Raw genomic sequence first — 17832 nt, 5'->3', positions numbered from 1 at the left:
AAGTCATAAATCTTAAGTATATACAGGCTATATGCACATATTTTTAAGTGCATACACCTTGGGTGGTTCTAGAAAGCCATTTTTGTGCATAAAATGCTGTTTTACCTGTAGACATACCTTGGAAAAATTTCCCCTTATTGTAGATACCTTACATTTCCAACAAGGACTCATCAAATCACATTGTGCATGTTAAAGATCTGGCTTTTCATCCTATGCTTAAATCTGCCTCTCCCCCCCCCCCCCCCCCCCCAAATTATAGTTCTGTAATGCAGACAGTTTGAGGCATATTGGAAATTTAAGGATGTCTCTTCTGTCATTGTTTCTGTTCGCATTCCAGAGCTCTTTGTTACCTGTCCCTGAACCAACACCAAGAAGCAGTTAAAGATTGTACAGAAGCTTTAAAGCTGGATGCCGGAAATGTGAAAGCATTTTACAGGCGTGCTCAAGCACTCAAAGAACTGAAGGTAGGCAAACTTGATTACAGAAACGCAGCATATAAGTAGCTCTGGGTCTATAAGTCTAGCAGTACAGGAGCAGTGTGCCCGCCTGAGCCAGGCCTACAAATCACTTATTCCACAGCCACAAAATGAAAACTTCCTCTTGTAATGTGGGCCTGACCTCAAATTTTTAAAATATGCCAACCCACAGCTTGGAGCTAGATAATGTGAAATACAGCTGGCATATAGTAGTATTAAAGGTACAACAATTGTAGTTAAAGCCATCAAGAGGGAGACTAACTATTTTCATAGTGACAGAGTGGTGTTTCCTTAGTACCAGACCAGGCCAGAACCAGTGGGTTATGACCATCAACCAGCAGATGGAGTTGGAGAAACAAAGTAGTTCTGTGATTTGCCCCTTAGGGGCACTGTGCAGCCTTAGAATGCTTAGTATTTCTGGGTCTCCAGTGGATGGGATGGATGAACTGTGGAGCTTCTGAGCCATTTACTTAGTAGGCTCTGAGCCTAGTGGACAGCTGGGTTTCATTGATCACAGGGGTATCTTTATTAAAGGTTTGAGCTCTTTTAAGGATTTGAAGAAGTTTGTGTGGAGCAGAGGTGAACTTGGGAGTATCCCCCCCCCCATGCTCAGTTCTGTATTCCCTATCTCCACCTGGTCGATGGACATGACTACCCACGTGTTCTGGAATAGTGTGAAGAACTAATGGAAAGAAAATTATCAGGTAAGACTCCTTACACCATAACAGATAAAATCAACCAAATCTTTAAAACAGGCACATACTCCTTTTCCCTGCTGTAAGCTTGCATAAACAAGTGTTTTAAGCTCCCTTTTAAATTCTTTAAAATCTGGAGTGTCCACACTTTGAGATTCATAGAAAGTATGGAGGCCTTCCACAGCGACTCTCCCTTCCGGTTCTTTATGCTTACTGGTTATCACACCGATTTCCCTTTTGATGCTGTCTAGGGTGTGCTTCAAATCCTGTCACACCAAATTAAATTCTGTCTTAAGTTCTATCATCCATTTTCGTATTTCATAGCCTCTCTCACAGAACCACCAGCAGAGTAGGAACCCAGTTCATCTTCCATCTCCGATTCCATTGCCACCATCTTGCCCATTCTAGTTTCGACCACCCAGGTTTTCCCGTGCTTTTTTTTTTTCATGTTGGGACAGCACAGATTTAGCTGTCTCTAATTTTTCTTTCAAGTGGCCATGACCTTGAACACTAGTGGCACTCAAGTTTGTGGATGGAGAAGACAATCGGAAGGAGATATAGCAGGGTAACTGATTCAGCCTAAGTGGAGCATATCTCTGGAGCTGATGTCACTTCCTTCTCTAGGAGCTGTAATTTCTGTATAAATGCTTTTTCATTAGAGTTTAATTGAACCTAGTAACTTCCTGTGCTCCATGCCTTCATGGCAGTATTTTTAGCATTTAAATCTCCGTTTACTTGAGCAAAACTAATTCTTTCATGAATTTTTCAAATTCTCTTGAAGAAATGATTAGTTTTCCTTATTTTATCTTCTGTGGTAGATAACTCTCTATAGAAGATTTCTGTCATGACAAGTTCTTTTCACAATTCAGCTCTTTGTAGACGGTTGCTGTTTTTCAGAGCAGAGACTTCTGCTTTATTTCTCAATTATTAATATCCCTCGTTTCTCTTCTGATGGAAGAGCTTCCTTCATAATTTAGAAGGAACTTGGGCTTCCCAGTTGTTCCAAGGAGGTTCACCAGTAACCGGCCAAGTATCACAAATTCTCCTTCTATTCTATGAGCTGTCTTGTAAGCAGAGCACCTAGCTTCCACAGTCCTGCCACGGTACTCTCAAACATGTGAGCAAGTAGGAAGCAAATTCTGTCTTGAAGGGCAATGGTCCAACATCTGCTGTAGATTCCCTTCACTAGGACAATGGATGCACTGAAAAGAGGTCAACAGAGTCATTCTTTATGCCACTTGATGTGATAGGAAGCTACTCCAACTAAGAGTTGGCATTTTTAATTATTAGTGAATGAAAGAATACAGCTTAAATTCCCGCACTTAAACTTAGCAACATCAAGGAAGCTGTAGTCTAGTGGTAGTAATCATACAACTCCAGCAGTCAGTTTTACTAGGTTCTAATGAGAGCCCGAGTTAATGTGGGAAATAGAATTTGATAGACCGCCTTTCTGAGGTTTTTGCAACTACATTCAAAGCGGTTTACATATATTCAGGTACTTATTTTGTACCAGGGGCAATGGAGGGTTAAGTGACTTGCCCAGAGTCACAAGGAGCTGCAGTGGGAATCGAACCCAGTTCCCCAGAATCAGAGTCCGCTGCACTAACTACTAGGCTACTCCTCCACTAGCAACATTCCATGTAGAAGCCTGCCCTTGCAGATCAGCAACACGGCCGCGCAGGCTTCTGTTTCTGTGAGTCTGACATCCTGCACGTACATGCCGGATGTCAGACTCACAGAAACAGAAGCCTGCGCGGCTGCAAGGGCAGGCTTCTACATGGAATGTTGCTAGTAGAATAGCAACATTAACATTCCATGTAGAATCTCAAACAGTAGCAACAGAATCTCAATAGTAGCAACATTCCATCTAGAATATCCAATAGTAGCAACATTCCAGAATCTCCAATAGTAACAACAGCAACATTCCATGTAGAATCTTCAAATAGTAGCAACATTCCAGAATCTCAAATAGTAGCAACAGCAACATTCCACGTAGAATCTCAAATAGGGAAAGGGAAATGGGACTTGATATACTGCCTTTCTGAGGTTTTTGCAACTATATTCAAAGTGGTTTACATATATTCAGGTACTTATTTTTGTACCAGGGGCAATGGAAGGTTAAGTGACTTGCCCAGAGTCACAAGGAGGTGCAGTGGGAATCGAACCCAGTTCCCCAGGATCAAAGTCCACTGCACTAACCACTAGGCCACTCCTTGAAGCAAAGCAAGAGTAAGAATTCTCACCTAGAGAGCTACAACAAGGAGCCAGTGTTGGAAGAATGAGTGTTCTTCTCCCCAAGGTGTAAGTTTGTTTCTTTGGTAGAGGGAATCTATACCATTAGGGTTCTTAAAAGTGTACTGATAAATTTAGCCCTATGCAGGACTAGATGTTACCGCATACAGTTCAAGCTTCTCCTTCTAACCTACAAATGCACTCGGTCCACAGCCCCTCATTACCTCTCTACCCTCATCTCCCTTTACGTTCCCACCCGAAACCTCCGCTCACAGGACAAATCCCTCCTCTCAGTACCCTCCTCCACCACCGCCAAATCCAGGCTCCGCCCTTTCTGCCTCACCTCACCCTATGCTTGGAATAAACTTCCTGAGCCCATTCGCCAAGCCCCCTCCCTGCCCATCTTCAAATCTTTGCTCAAAGCCCACCTCTTCAATGTCGCCTTCGGCACCTAACCTTTATGCCTCTATGCAGGAAATCTAGACTGCCCTATTTGACTGACTGTACACTTGCCCTTTAGATTGTAAGCTCCTTGAGCAGGGACTGTCCTCTGTTAAACTGTACAGCGCTGCGTAACCTTAGTAGCGCTTTAGAAATGTTGTGTAGTAGTAGTAGATGTATATTATCTGGCAGTGAACTTCCCAGGGCTCTTATGCCTGGATTCTTATACACGGCACATATCCTGAGTCTGTAATATAAGCTCTTTGAGTAATTCTTCTCTTTCCCCACCCACACTGAGGATTGCACTGCTACATTTGGCTGGTATGGACACTAAGGAAGGAAAAATTATTCCTTATCTGATAATTTTTTCTTTCCTTTAGTCCAACCAGACTAATCCAAAAACCCTTCCTACTTGAATATTAATGAACAAGCTTCCGTTCTGAATTGTTCAGTTTTCTGATCTCTCAGTAAGAAATACCTCTATTTTACAATGCCTCTAACTTACCTTTGTGGATTTTCAGGTAGCTCTTTACCCAGTTTGAGAATTGCGCGTTAGTGAAGTACGACAATATCTTCTTGATAAAGGTAATGGATGACTAAGACATATAACCAGAAGAGTGAACATGGGCACCATTGCTTGGTCCATTCAAAATAGCATTCTAAGGCTGCATGGTACCATTAAAAGTCGAATTACACTTTGTTTCTGTGTCTCCATCTACTAGTCAACTGACATTATCCACTAGCTCTGGCCTGGTCTGGTAGGACTAAACAAAAGACAATTTCTCCATACGAGAACAAATCAGAAGTTATCAGACAGACAAGATTGAATACACTCTTTTTTTTCCCCCCTCTCCTTTTATTCTGCTAGGATTATACATCAAGTCTTGCAGATATTAAACAACTTTTAGAAGTGGAACCAAACAATACTGCAGGCCAAAAATTATTTCAGGAAGTAAAGAAGTTGATGAAATAAGTGCTGACAACACTCTCAACGGGATGCCACTGCTTGGAGACTGGGCTTGCTCTTTCTGTTGTAATACAGGGACCACATATAAATATAAAAACAAAAAAACCCGGCAATTGTACAGGGTCATAGAAAGAGAAGAAATAACACTTAGGAAAAGCCTGGTCATGCTATATAATCCCACTGTTTGGCAGGTGATGTCAGCTGCTGAGCACAGTGTGATGGTGAGTAATGTTAAAGAGCTGAGCTGGGATTTGCTCTTTCCTTTATCTTCTACCTACATAGATGTTTGATGGCCTTATTTTACTGCTGCTGCTGAGAGAGGTGTAAAAGTGTGTGAAATTTGCACTAGCTAATATTTAGAAGCCCTGCATGCTGAAGTTTGCCAAAGCTCCTGCTCCGGTGTGTTAACTTGACTTTCAACTTGACTATGGTAATTGTTATTACCTTTCGATTTCTTGCTGAACTATTTCTTGTATTCATTACTGTCAGTTTGCTTCCTGCTACCGTAAATGAAGCAGGGACTGCTGCTGCTACAGAATATTTCTGAAATTAGCTTTACGCACAGGATGCCTTTTTAGCCAGAAAACATAGCTTTTCATTGGCTTCAACCATCATTTTGACAGAGGTTTATGTATGTGGCACTAAATAGAAACCAAATCAAAAAGAAGTTGAATCTTGGCTTCAGAGCTTAAGATCTAAGTAAAAATTAATCCATGTCTGTAAGTTGTTCTTTACTTTTTTGCTGTAGTGTTGGGTAGATGGAGGTAAATATTGAGCGTGCCATGAGTGGGAAAGTGCGGGGTACAAATGTAACAAAAAATATATATATAGCAAAGATGTCCTTTATAGGTGTTTTATAAAACCATCTGGCCTTAAGAGTATACTATCCTCTTGTATGAAAATCAACTAACACATTTAGGTAGTTTTTGTAAAAAGTGTAAATCCGTTGGAGTAATGGTTTGGCCATTGTGTCCTATGGCCTTCCTGTTGTTTTTATGATTGTAATAGTGCTTAGTAGGCTGATGTAGAAAATTGATTTAGTTCATGCCTTTTCAGTAGCTCAAGGTGAGTTTATATTTCCTTAATGCTGAAGGCTTAGTCTGTTACTAGAAGCAACATTCAAACAACAAAAAGTGTAGGACAAAACACATTGAAAGGGAAGGACAAAAATGACATTGGAAGAATGTGATGGAGGCTGTTGGATCTCTTATAACCACAATCAAATGGCTTGAGGTTAAAAGTTCTTCCGTATATAATAGTGTCAACTCTAATAATATAAGATCTTGTAATTTATGATTTTGTCAATTATCCAACACCACAAAAACAGTTTACTAATTGTGAATAAACATTTTATTTTTTTTAAATTTTTTATAGGTAAAAAAGGACCTCTGAACACGCTGCATGATAACGCTGTCATACCAACAGTATGGCTATTTTGTATGTACCATGAGCCACAACCATCATCGGTCCAAAAGACCTATTACTTTTTATTTGAATCTTTAGCCTATATTTTTCTTCTTTTTTTTGTGATCATAAACTTTTATAACCTGCAGCCGAGGTGATTGAACTGGGTTGCCAAACACCTAAGATTAGACTTATTGAACTTCGGAGCTGTTTAAATCAAAGGGATTGTACTGTACCTTGAGTTGAACATAGTTTAGTAGCAGTCACTCTTTTGAGCAGTTGTGATTTGCTGCTTTTGAACAATTTCTGAGTTTGAGATGGTGATCCTGACAGGTTATTACAAAACGAGCGTTTGTGGATTTATTTTCTCTCTACCTTTATGCTAAATGGTTTAAATAGGACATTTGGGTTATAGTCAGAGTGACTTTGAGTTTTTGTCATTTTGTAGTCAATGTTCGCTGCTTTTTAAAAGGCTCACATCAGTGTGGGCTGCTTGCCTGAGTTGAGTTAGGGCATTTTGCCCCAGAAGCCCAAAAGTAAGTAAAGTAGTCGGCATGTGTTTTATGTTTGCTTGCTTGGTTCCATTGTTTATGATAATTACATTCAATGGTTTGCTCTTAGGTGTTTGGCGATCCAGTTCAATAACTCCAGATGCAGGATTTGTTAACCGAAATGCCATTTAACTTTGTTGTGAGCTACAGGTTTTTGTGCAAATAGTTGAGTGCTCTATTATTTATATTTTTATATTAATCTGTGAGTGAGAGTAATTGCCTATTGCTCATGTTTTGATCTGTTCTTACTGTACACCGCCTTGAGTGAATTCCTTCAAAAAGGCGGTAAATGAATCCTAATAATAGTTTATTAATCATTTGTATATTATGTCCTTATCCCAATCCTTCATTGGAATAGCTGGCATAAGAGATCAAGTAGCCTCCATCACAAGCTTCTGATGTCACTTTTGTCCTTCCCTTTTGAATGTGTTGTTTTGCCATGTTTTTTTTGTCATATGCTGCTTGTTGTTTGAGTATTTTGTGAGTAGGTTTTTGTTTGCCCCTGAAACATTGGCAGATTAAGCAACTTACCCAATGGCACAAGGAGCAGCAGTGGGATTTGAATGGTTTTGGGGTGTGGAATGTATGCCTTACTCTACCTATATGCCTGCTACGGGAGTGTGGGAAGTAGGATGTAGTGGCAGGGAGCACATCATTTCAGATATTGGGTTAAGGAAGAGAGGTGTGTTATTGATCCAAACTAGGCCATCCCATGGTACAAGAGCTGCAGGAAAGGAGGGAGGGATATAATGGATAAAGCAGCCCTTTCTTCTACTGCCACTGCTAGAAGAGCAACAGAAGCAGGACTGGCTGTAAAGTGACAGTGATGGTTAGAGGCCTTGGGTGGGAGGAGGAGGTGGTGGAGGAGTGGCGTAGAGCCCTACCCTGGCAAGCAAGGAAATAGAACTCAAATCTCACTGTTTACCCTCTGTGATCTTGGGTAAGTCAATTAGCTCTCTATTGCCTCAGTTACTTTCCACTAGAGCGGATAGTCCCTGTCCCTAGAGATTGCAACTTACCTTGAGCTACAACTGAGAGAGGTGTGAGCAAACTCCTAAATAGTCCAATGTAAAAATCTAGTGGCCACACTGGAAGGATTTTAAACCCAAACAGCTGCTCAGCCTGCTGTAAGAACAGGTATCTTACTATGCAGTGGCATGTGAAAATATGATGCACCAATACACACTGACACAAAAGGGCCTCTCTTCATAACAATGTTGTAGCCTCTTATAGTAAGGATATTGTGCAAACTGCAGAAAAAAAAAATACAGCTGCGATTAAAAAGGAAATTCATGTCTACTTTTCTTCTCATTGTGGGTTGGATAGTAGAAGGTTATGAATCCCTAAATCCAGTGGTTCAGGATTTATTAGTGAAATGCAAACTTTATATACAAAGTCACATGAACTGAAGTACTAGGCTACCCTTTCCTTGTTGTGTGTTAAGCTTGAAAGTAAATTCTCAGCTTCCGCTGTTGTAATTCTTGTAGTGTTATTTTTCAAATATTGGTTAAAAGTTATTGTGGCTTGATTTGATGTTACATCCTTTGGGTTTCAGAGTATGACAAAGCCTCTTTCCTGTCAGAATGGAAAAGGAGACTGCCTAGACCCAGAAGGTGGCCCTTACTTGCTTCTCCCTCAGCTCCCAGGAAGTAGAGAACATGAGAATGCAGCTAACATTTATTTCCCACATTATCCTAAACAGGTTTGGGTTCAATGTGGCTAATGATAAACAGTTTTAAAAAGTACAATACAATTAGTATTGGCATACATAGAATACACAAACTTCACTACGCTTGAATAACAAGTTTTTAAAATTTATGAAATAAAAATGTTTTCAACAACTTACAGAATAAGATGTAATCAGTAACATATCTTAATGGATTAGGCAGAGAATTCCGTATCTTCAAACCTTGATAGTTAAAGCCTGCATTATAAATAGATTTATAACGAACCTTCCTACAACTTGGATAGTGAAGGATGAGATAGAACTGCCTTTACAAAATGTTTTTCCTATAGTTAGGGCCTATCAGGTTTGCAAGGAGCAAGGTAATAAACCATACAAAATTTGATAAGTACACAAAGTTTAAAGGTAATCTGAGAATTTAATGGAAGTCCATGTAATTTAGCCAGGAAAGGAGTTGCCTTGGTATGATTAGGAACTTGAGAACCAAGACAGCGGTGTTCTGTGCTGTTTGAAGTTTCTTGACTAAAGAGTACTTTAAACCTGAGTAAACAGCATTATAATAGTCAGAGTAGTAGTGTTTGGACCAAAGAATGGAAGATTGAATTTGGAAAGAAAGGTCTCAATGGCTTCAGCCTCCACAATGTATTAAAGACACTGGATGTCACCTTAAACACCTGAGGTTCAAATGACAGATACTGGTCAATAGTTATACCTAAGATTTTCATAGTGGTAAATAACTAATGGGTAAGGCATTATCTGTAGTGAAGTTCCTAATAGCCATAGGGTGATAAGGATTAGTCAGGTTTTGGAATGTGGTTTTATATTTCATTTTAATTTGAAATTATCAGACGCAAACCACATTTGAAAGTAGGCAAGATTTCAACTATATTGTCTGTAAATGGTAACATCATTGTCTCTCTTTAAATTGTACAGCGCTGCGTAACACTAGTAGCGCTCTAGAAATGTTAAGTAGTAGTAGTACATAAAGATATTAAAACCTCTGGATGCCAGTAAACTACGTAGTGTGGCCATCAAAATTGAACAAAATTGGGGAAAGAAAAGAGACCAGGGGAACACCACAAACAGAGGACCAAGATGGAGACACAAGACCAGTCTGCTTTACTTGATAGTGTCTAGATTTCAGAAAAACATTGCAGGACTACACCACAGCTGCAAAAATGATCCATCACACTTAATAAAATACAATGGTTGACTATATCAAACTGTCGAATTAATAATTTTCCTACCCAAGCTCAGTTCTTTCCTAATATTGGCATCCAGGGGGTTAAGACAGTCTCTGTACTATATCCAGTTCTGAACTTGGCTTGAGAACTATGCAGAATAGAATGTGAATGAAGACATGGTTGAGGTGGTCTTTCCTTCACCTTTACTAACAAAGGTATAGAGGCCACCGGCCTATAATTGGATACGTCACTCCTACTAGACAAAGGGTTCTTCAGAATAGGAGTAAGAACTATTCTGCCTTTGTTTTTAGGGAATAAACCTTGAGATAGCATAAAAGAGAGATTTAACATAAGGTAAATGAATAAATCTGTTGCTGACCAGTAGATAACTGAGGCAAGGGTACAGTAAACAATGTAAAAAACAAATACTTCGAACATTACTGAATCTAATGATGGTAGTGAAAAGGAGGACCATATCCTATCTGCTGGTAGGCATGTTGTAGATTTATTAAGTAGGCTAAGATCAACATCCAAGGCCCAACTAGGGCAATTTACTTCAGCTCGCATTTTATCAATTTTCTGTACAAAATAGTGTTAGCAAGTATCCTGTAGATGGGATAGGTTCAATAATAGCTGATACAGATGGAGTAGCATTGAATTAAGGAATAAAGCCTCCTCACATGTAGAGATAGAGGAACCACCTATGTGCTTTGCATAGTAAGACGTTTTAGCTTTCTTGATTTTATTTTTTTGTTTGTTTGTTTATATTCCTTGGCTAATTTTTTCCAGATAGATCTATTTTCAGCAGTTTTAGACTCTTACCAGCTTCATCCTTGACATCTACAACTCCTTCACTTCTAGGAGTTCCTCTGTAAACCATAACAGATAATTTCTTAGTGGGCCTCAGTTTTTTGTTCTTTCAGGCGCTATCATGTCCAATATCCTCCTACTTGTGGTATCCCAAAATTGAAAGAAAGCCACCAGTAGCTGGTCAAACAGTAAATGAGACCAAAATTCAGTAGCGTTAACTTCGCCCCTTGTTACACAGGTGGATAATTTGTTTACCAACTTGCCGACCGTTACAGCTTCTTTCCCATAAAGTGTTAGCTTGCTGTGGTCAGGCTAAGATGGTTCTGAGATGTAAAATTCATAGGGGTGGTAAATCTATATGTGAAAGAGGTCTAGCTGGTGACATTTAATATGAAAGGGGCCACCAGTAAAGAAGGAGAATTGCCAGTGGTTTAAGAACCTTAGCATGGGAACCAGTAGGTTTGTCGAAAATGAAGTTTAGCAATAGAAAATTGTCAGAAAAATGCATGCAATAGAGAGAAAGTCATCAATGTTATTTTCTACATTACTCTAGCTGCCTGGGGGACAGTACAGTAGTACCAAAGGTTTAGTTAAGGAGTCATCACTGATGTCACATGCAACAATTGGAAGCTGTAGGGAGAGTGTTTCAGAGACAGGTTTTAGTTTGAAGAATGATTTATACAGTGGGGGAAATAAGTATTTGATCCCTTGCTGATTTTGTAAGTTTGCCCACTGACAAAGACATGAGCAGCCCATAATTGAAGGGTAGGTTATTGGTAACAGTGAGAGATAGCACATCACAAATTAAATCCGGAAAATCACATTGTGGAAAGTATATGAATTTATTTGCATTCTGCAGAGGGAAATAAGTATTTGATCCCTCTGGCAAACAAGACCTAATACTTTGGTGGCAAAACCCTTGTTGGCAAGCACAGCGGTCAGACGTCTTCTGTAGTTGATGATGAGGTTTGCACACATGTCAGGAGGAATTTTGGTCCACTCCTCTTTGCAGATCATCTCTAAATCATTAAGAGTTCTGGGCTGTCGCTTGGCAACTCGCAGCTTCAGCTCCCTCCATAAGTTTTCAATGGGATTAAGGTCTGGTGACTGGCTAGGCCACTCCATGACCCTAATGTGCTTCTTCCTGAGCCACTCCTTTGTTGCCTTGGCTGTATGTTTTGGGTCATTGTCGTGCTGGAAGACCCAGCCACGACCCATTTTTAAGGCCCTGGCGGAGGGAAGGAGGTTGTCACTCAGAATTGTACGGTACATGGCCCCATCCATTCTCCCATTAATGCGGTGAAGTAGTCCTGTGCCCTTAGCAGAGAAACACCCCCAAAACATAACATTTCCACCTCCATGCTTGACAGTGGGGACGGTGTTCTTTGGGTCATAGGCAGCATTTCTCTTCCTCCAAACACGGCGAGTTGAGTTCATGCCAAAGAGCTCAATTTTTGTCTCATCTGACCACAGCACCTTCTCCCAATCACTCTCGGCATCATCCAGGTGTTCACTGGCAAACTTCAGACGGGCCGTCACATGTGCCTTCCGGAGCAAGGAGCAGGGGGACCTTGCGGGCACTGCAGGATTGCAATCCGTTATGTCGTAATGTGTTACCAATGGTTTTCGTGGTGACAGTGGTCCCAGCTGCCTTGAGATCATTGACAAGTTCCCCCCTTGTAGTTGTAGGCTGATTTCTAACCTTCCTCATGATCAAGGATACCCCACGAGGTGAGATTTTGCGTGGAGCCCCAGATCTTTGTCGATTGACAGTCATTTTGTACTTCTTCCATTTTCTTACTATGGCACCAACAGTTGTTTCCTTCTCGCCCAGCGTCTTACTGATGGTTTTGTAGCCCATTCCAGCCTTGTGCAGGTGTATGATCTTGTCCCTGACATCCTTAGACAGCTCCTTGCTCTTGGCCATTTTGTAGAGGTTAGAGTCTGACTGATTCACTGAGTCTGTGGACAGGTGTCTTTCATACAGGTGACCATTGCCGACAGCTGTCTGTCATGCAGGTAACGAGTTGATTTGGAGCATCTACCTGGTCTGTAGGGGCCAGATCTCTTACTGGTTGGTGGGGGATCAAATACTTATTTCCCTCTGCAGAATGCAAATAAATTCATATACTTTCCACAATGTGATTTTCCGGATTTAATTTGTGATGTGCTATCTCTCACTGTTACCAATAACCTACCCTTCAATTATGGGCTGCTCATGTCTTTGTCAGTGGGCAAACTTACAAAATCAGCAAGGGATCAAATACTTATTTCCCCCACTGTATATGTTTCACTTTGACCCTACTGTGCTACTAGGTAGCAGCAGTGTGGGTTTAGAGCCCAAGCTGCTTGAGCCATATTTCTGCCTTTACTCACTTCACAAGCTGCACCATATGCTGAGTTATACTAGGCTGAGCTGGTCTCCAGCAGGTTTTTGACTTATTAAATGACAAATTTCCAGTTTAAATATGAAAAAGCTGTCTCCCTGCAGGATGGCTGCTAGCATTCCTCATTTTTCTCCTTCTGGAGAATAGCAATACAGGGCAATGGAGATGGTTATAGCAGGGCAGAGAAGCACAAATACCCTTTACTCTAAAGTGAGTGGGCTGCTGCGTTGCCTTCGGCTTTTGCCTTGTACAAAATGCTTTAAAGAAAATGGTGCTTCTGAACTGTTACTCTCAGTTCCGTCACTGGTCACTCTGCTGGAAATATAAGACGGTTCTCTATCGTTTGTTTATGCTGAAGAGTGCAAGAAAATCGTTTTGTTACTTGTTAAGTCAAAGTGGTGCACTCACTCCTTCATTCCTGATTTTTAAGAACATCTCAACGCCTGCTGTCATGAATCCAAGCCTTGTACAAATTTTCCATGTGTGCATAGATAGCAGGAAACAAATGTAACCAGCAGGGCTCCAATTAAGAAGATGTGCAGCCCAGTAGGGTCTGGACAGAGACATGGACTGCTTGTGCTTAATGAAAAGGGTCCGCCAGTTAATAAAGCGAGTCAGGTGGCAGATCTCACGCTTCCAGTTGGGCCAAGGAGATTTGGCTCAGCCTTACAGACATCAACAGATCAGCAGCATACATGAGTACAGAAATGGGGAAATGAAGTAAACAAAATTGTTTACCTATTATCTTTTTTGAAGGATACTGGTATAGACAGTGATGAAACAAACATTGCCAGCAAAAAATAATCATGTTACACCCCACAAGGAGTCTACAGAAACTAACTAAAGCAGTAGTTGAAGCAGGTTTTTAGACAAATAAACACAATATGTTTTTGAATTTAAGGTTCCTGACTATTCTAGTGTGTTATCTTCTGCCGAAGATTCATAAAAGTTTGGAAAATGCACCAGGTCACCCAAATATTTCCTCAAAAAATTCAGTTTTAGAACCTCTTTCAATGTTCATAGATTTCTCATGAGGTTAAGATGATAAAATCATACATTAAAGATACTACCCATTTCTTAAATATCTTGAATGAGATCAGGACAGAAGATTTTCCTTTTTTTGCACGTTTGCTGTTTAAGCACTCCATACCAGTATTCCCCAAAAAAGGTAATAGGTGAATAAATTTGTTTACTGTTCTTTTGATAAGACCTTTTTTGTATCATGTTCTGTAGAATATTCAGGTCTTGATATCTCAGTTTTGATTATAAGGCTTTGCATTACCACAGGAAAATCAAATTTTACCTTCCTTGCAGAGTGGTAGCAATTTGTTTTCCCTGCATCCACAGGAATTTCATTAAACTGTTTACATCCCTATCTCATTCTCTAGGTCTGTTTAATATTTTCATGTGTCATGACAACTGTATATTTTATTCACAATATTGTTTTGCTCCTGAAGCAGCCACTGCAGGGCAAAACACAGCCATATCTTGCACTCTTTGAGTAGTTAAAGTTAAAAAAAAAAAAAAAAAAAAGGTTTCTCTTGTACTGATTGAATCTGCATTCACTGTTTCCTACTGGATCTAGGGCAACCACCACAGTTAGGACAAGGATATTAGATGCCCTAGGTAAACATTCAACTTTGCACCCCCTTCCCTGAGATTTATAATTATACTTAATCATGACCACCCCTGCCAGAATATATATATATATATATATATATATATATATATATATATATATATATAAAAGGACTTACATATCATACTTTAAATATTAAACTTTGTTTTATATACATATACACACATCCATTTTTTGAAAAATGCCCTCTTAGCTTTTGAACTGCCCACACCTCCCTTTGGCTAAATGTACATGCTGCTGTTTTAAGTTACTGTGACATTCAAGTGCCATTGTTTTGCTTGCAGTGATGCTGTTCTCCAACATCCCTTCCTATAAAAGCAGCCACCTTTGGCAATTCCTGAGTTTGCTTACAGGTTAACCAGCCCTGTGCAAGAGCAAGACTTCTACCCTCAAGCTGATTTTTGAGTGGTTGGCTTCAGCTGAAAAGCTATGATGGGCTTAGAACTGACAAAATGGCCTTAGGAGTAGACTGGGAGTTGGGATTATACCCAGCCCGAAAATTGACTAATCTTGTTTTACGCTTTGTCTCAACATTTTTTTCCATCAAATTTGGAAGTTTCCTCTCGGGCTGTTGAATGTGGTTTCCCCATTCACCTGTGTCACAGTTGGACAATAGCTGGTGTTGTTCTTAGGGACTGACCCTAATTAAAAAGAGTTAGAATGTGTGCTAATTTTTAGTGTATATTTTACTTTAATTACAGTAGGGGTTCCTAACAGTTTTTGGTTGCCCCATCTGTTTAATTGATCAGTGGAACTAGCAATCACCTTCCTAAACCACATTTACTAGTGACTACTAATAACTTGATATGTTGTTGTTACCAAAATTACAATAATTGTTATACTACCCCAAGTGAGTCACACTTTATGTACAAAGTATGTATTATAACAGCTTTATGTTGAATAAAATGACAATGCTGATTTGGTTCTGACTATACCTCCTAAGCATTGTAACAATTCAGTCATTAGGTCACAGGCATTCCTCAAAGTTATCTGGGCAAATTTGTTTGGAAAAACATACCTGCCTTCACTCTGTCTAGAAAGTTGTGATAAACTGCTTCAGATTTCAAGACCTCTTCCTGCACCCTTTGGAGGTGTGGGCATGGCTGGTTAAAAACCACTGATTTTTATATAGTTAAAGCACTGCAGTAAGCTAGATGATACACCGATGAACTGCATTCAAAAAAAATGACATCCAGCATCAGAGCAGAATTTTACTTATGTTCCTATTATTAAAATCATCCTGAAGACTGGAGTGTGGCCAATGTAACACCAAGAAGAATTTCAGGGGTGATCCAGAAAATTAAAGACCAGTAAGCCTGCCTTTTCTCCATCTATAATTCCCCTTAATGAAAAACCATGGGAGGAGATCTGCACTATCACCTTTATGCTGATGACTCCCGGATCTACCTCTCCACATCAGAAATTTCAGCAAGAATCCAGGCCCAAGTGTCAACCTGGGGTGAGACGTCCAGGCAGCAATCAAACTAAACATGGCCGAGCTTCTTATCTTTCCTCCTAGACCCACATCTCTTCCCCCATCCTCTATTGCTGTGGATAACACTCATCCTCCCCCTCATCAGCTCGTAACTTTGGGTCATCTTTGACAACTCTCTCTCCACCAACAGCCTGCTACAACCTCTCGTTTCTATCTCTATATCACCACCAAAATTTGTCCCTTCCTTTCCAAGCACACTACCAAAAACCCTTATCACCTCTCACTTAGACTACTGCAACTTGCTTCTCCCAGGTCTCCCACTAAACCATCTCTCTCCCCTTCAATCAGTTCAAAATTCTGCTACACGCCTTATGTTCTACCGGTGTCGCTATGCTCATCATCAGCCCTCTCCTCCAGTCACTTCATTGGCTCCCTATCTGTTTCCGCATACGATTCAAACTCCTCTTGACATACAAGTGCAGTCACTCTGCAGCTCTTATCTCTCCCTACACTCCTCCCTGTGAGCTCCGTTCATCAGGTAAATCTCTTTATCTGTACCCTTCTCCTTCACTGCCAATTCTAGACTCCGTTCCTTTTATCTTACTGTATCATACACCTGGCATAGACTTCCTGAGTCAATACATCAAACTCCAGCTCTCTTCAAATCTAGGTTAAAAGTCCACCTTTTTCAGACTGCTTTAACTCCTTAACCCCTATTCAATTGTTCAGTAGCCATGTATTATCATTCTCACCTTAAGTAATTCCCTTATTAGTCCTGTTTCTGTTGAGTAGGGACTGTGTCTTGTACGTTCAGTGTAGAGAGCTATGTACATCTAGTAGTACTATAGAAGTAAGTCTCCCCCATGTCAACCATATAGGCAGCCAAACATGGAGTCCTAATCATATCCATATATCAGACTTCCCACTACTCTTTCCCAAGATAGCACCTCAACAGCCATGTTGTCTTTTCATCCCACTTTCTATTTAGGCATCCACTCTGTCTATCCCATGCGTTTCTGAATTCGCTCAGTTTGACTCGCCTTTCCTGGGAGTGCGTTCCAGATGGCCACTACTCTCTCTGAGAAAGTATTGTCTGATGTTACTCCTAAGTTTACCGCCCCTCCCTGCAACCTAGTTCAACCACCTCTACATGTCTAGAGGAGGTTTGTTTATTAATACCTTTCACTATTTTTTAAACATTAAAAAAAGGCCCTTTTTCAGCCTGGGAGCCACCAAGTTTCTCTCTCTTCCCCCCCCCCCCCCCCCCCCCCCCCTCCTCTGTTCAGCATTCTGTTAGCCAGTGGTATAGCCACAGGAGGGCCTGAGGCCCCCTGCAAAACTGCAGTAACTGGCTGCTGGGGATGCCCAGCTGGGAGCCAAGCATTGTAGTATGGGCTCCAAACATGGCCAGCAGAGGTCACCCTCGGCATAAATGCCATACTGGGTCCTTCAAGCCCAGATAATTCTTTACTTGTCATCTCTCAAATGGCATCTACTTAAACTCATTCAAAAACTGGTAAGCCCCCTTCTGTCATTCTCTTCATGTCTTTCAAATTTCTCCACCTTAACTTTTAAGGATGAATTGAAAACTAACGTCAGAGACCACCTACAATTTGAGTATTAATGAGCTACCCATTATTTCGAATCTTTCCTGTGCAAACCTGGGCTTTTTTTTTTAAAATTGCTGTTGTACAGGACTCTTACCTCAAAAATGACGTCAAACCAACATGTGCAGCTGAAAGCACTGGGTTCTAATTCCAGAGACTACGTGAGAAGTTTCATTATAAGAATATATATATATATATATATATATATATATATATATATATATATATATATATGGTACAGCAACTACACAGAGAAAATAACAAAAAAAAAAAGTCATGTAGGTTTAGACGTCAAAATTCCTTATTTTTTTTTATCACTT

General features: G+C 40.3%; 1 protein-coding gene and 1 long non-coding RNA gene across 6 annotated transcripts in view; one reads left to right on the top strand and one right to left on the bottom strand.

Moving 5' to 3' along the window:
- TOMM34 (translocase of outer mitochondrial membrane 34) overlaps positions 1-9357 on the top strand; it is a 50184-nt gene extending 40827 nt beyond the window's left edge. For 3 of the 5 annotated variants that reach the window (XM_030211045.1, XM_030211044.1, XM_030211047.1), the window contains exons 7-8: positions 338-464; positions 8322-9357. In XM_030211045.1, coding sequence (XP_030066905.1) covers positions 338-464; positions 8322-8489 — 295 coding nt within the window. In that variant the 3' untranslated portion in view covers positions 8490-9357. Of the gene's footprint in view, positions 1-337; positions 465-4712; positions 7919-8321 lie in introns of those variants that run through there. The other 2 variants (XR_003943021.1, XM_030211048.1) reach the window with 2 other exon arrangements.
- On the bottom strand, positions 6179-8326 carry LOC115475386. Its single transcript, XR_003943022.1, has 2 exons — positions 7913-8326; positions 6179-7785 (listed from the first exon to the last, which is right to left on the bottom strand). It is a non-coding gene; the product is annotated as an uncharacterized LOC115475386 (long non-coding RNA).
- Positions 9358-17832: the final 8475 nt, after the last annotated feature.

Source organism: Microcaecilia unicolor, chromosome 8 (genome assembly GCF_901765095.1).
Source record: "Microcaecilia unicolor chromosome 8, aMicUni1.1, whole genome shotgun sequence".
NCBI lineage: Eukaryota > Metazoa > Chordata > Amphibia > Gymnophiona > Siphonopidae > Microcaecilia > Microcaecilia unicolor.
The sequence above is the reverse complement of the archived record's forward strand: the minus strand, read 5'-3'. Positions and strand labels throughout refer to the sequence as shown.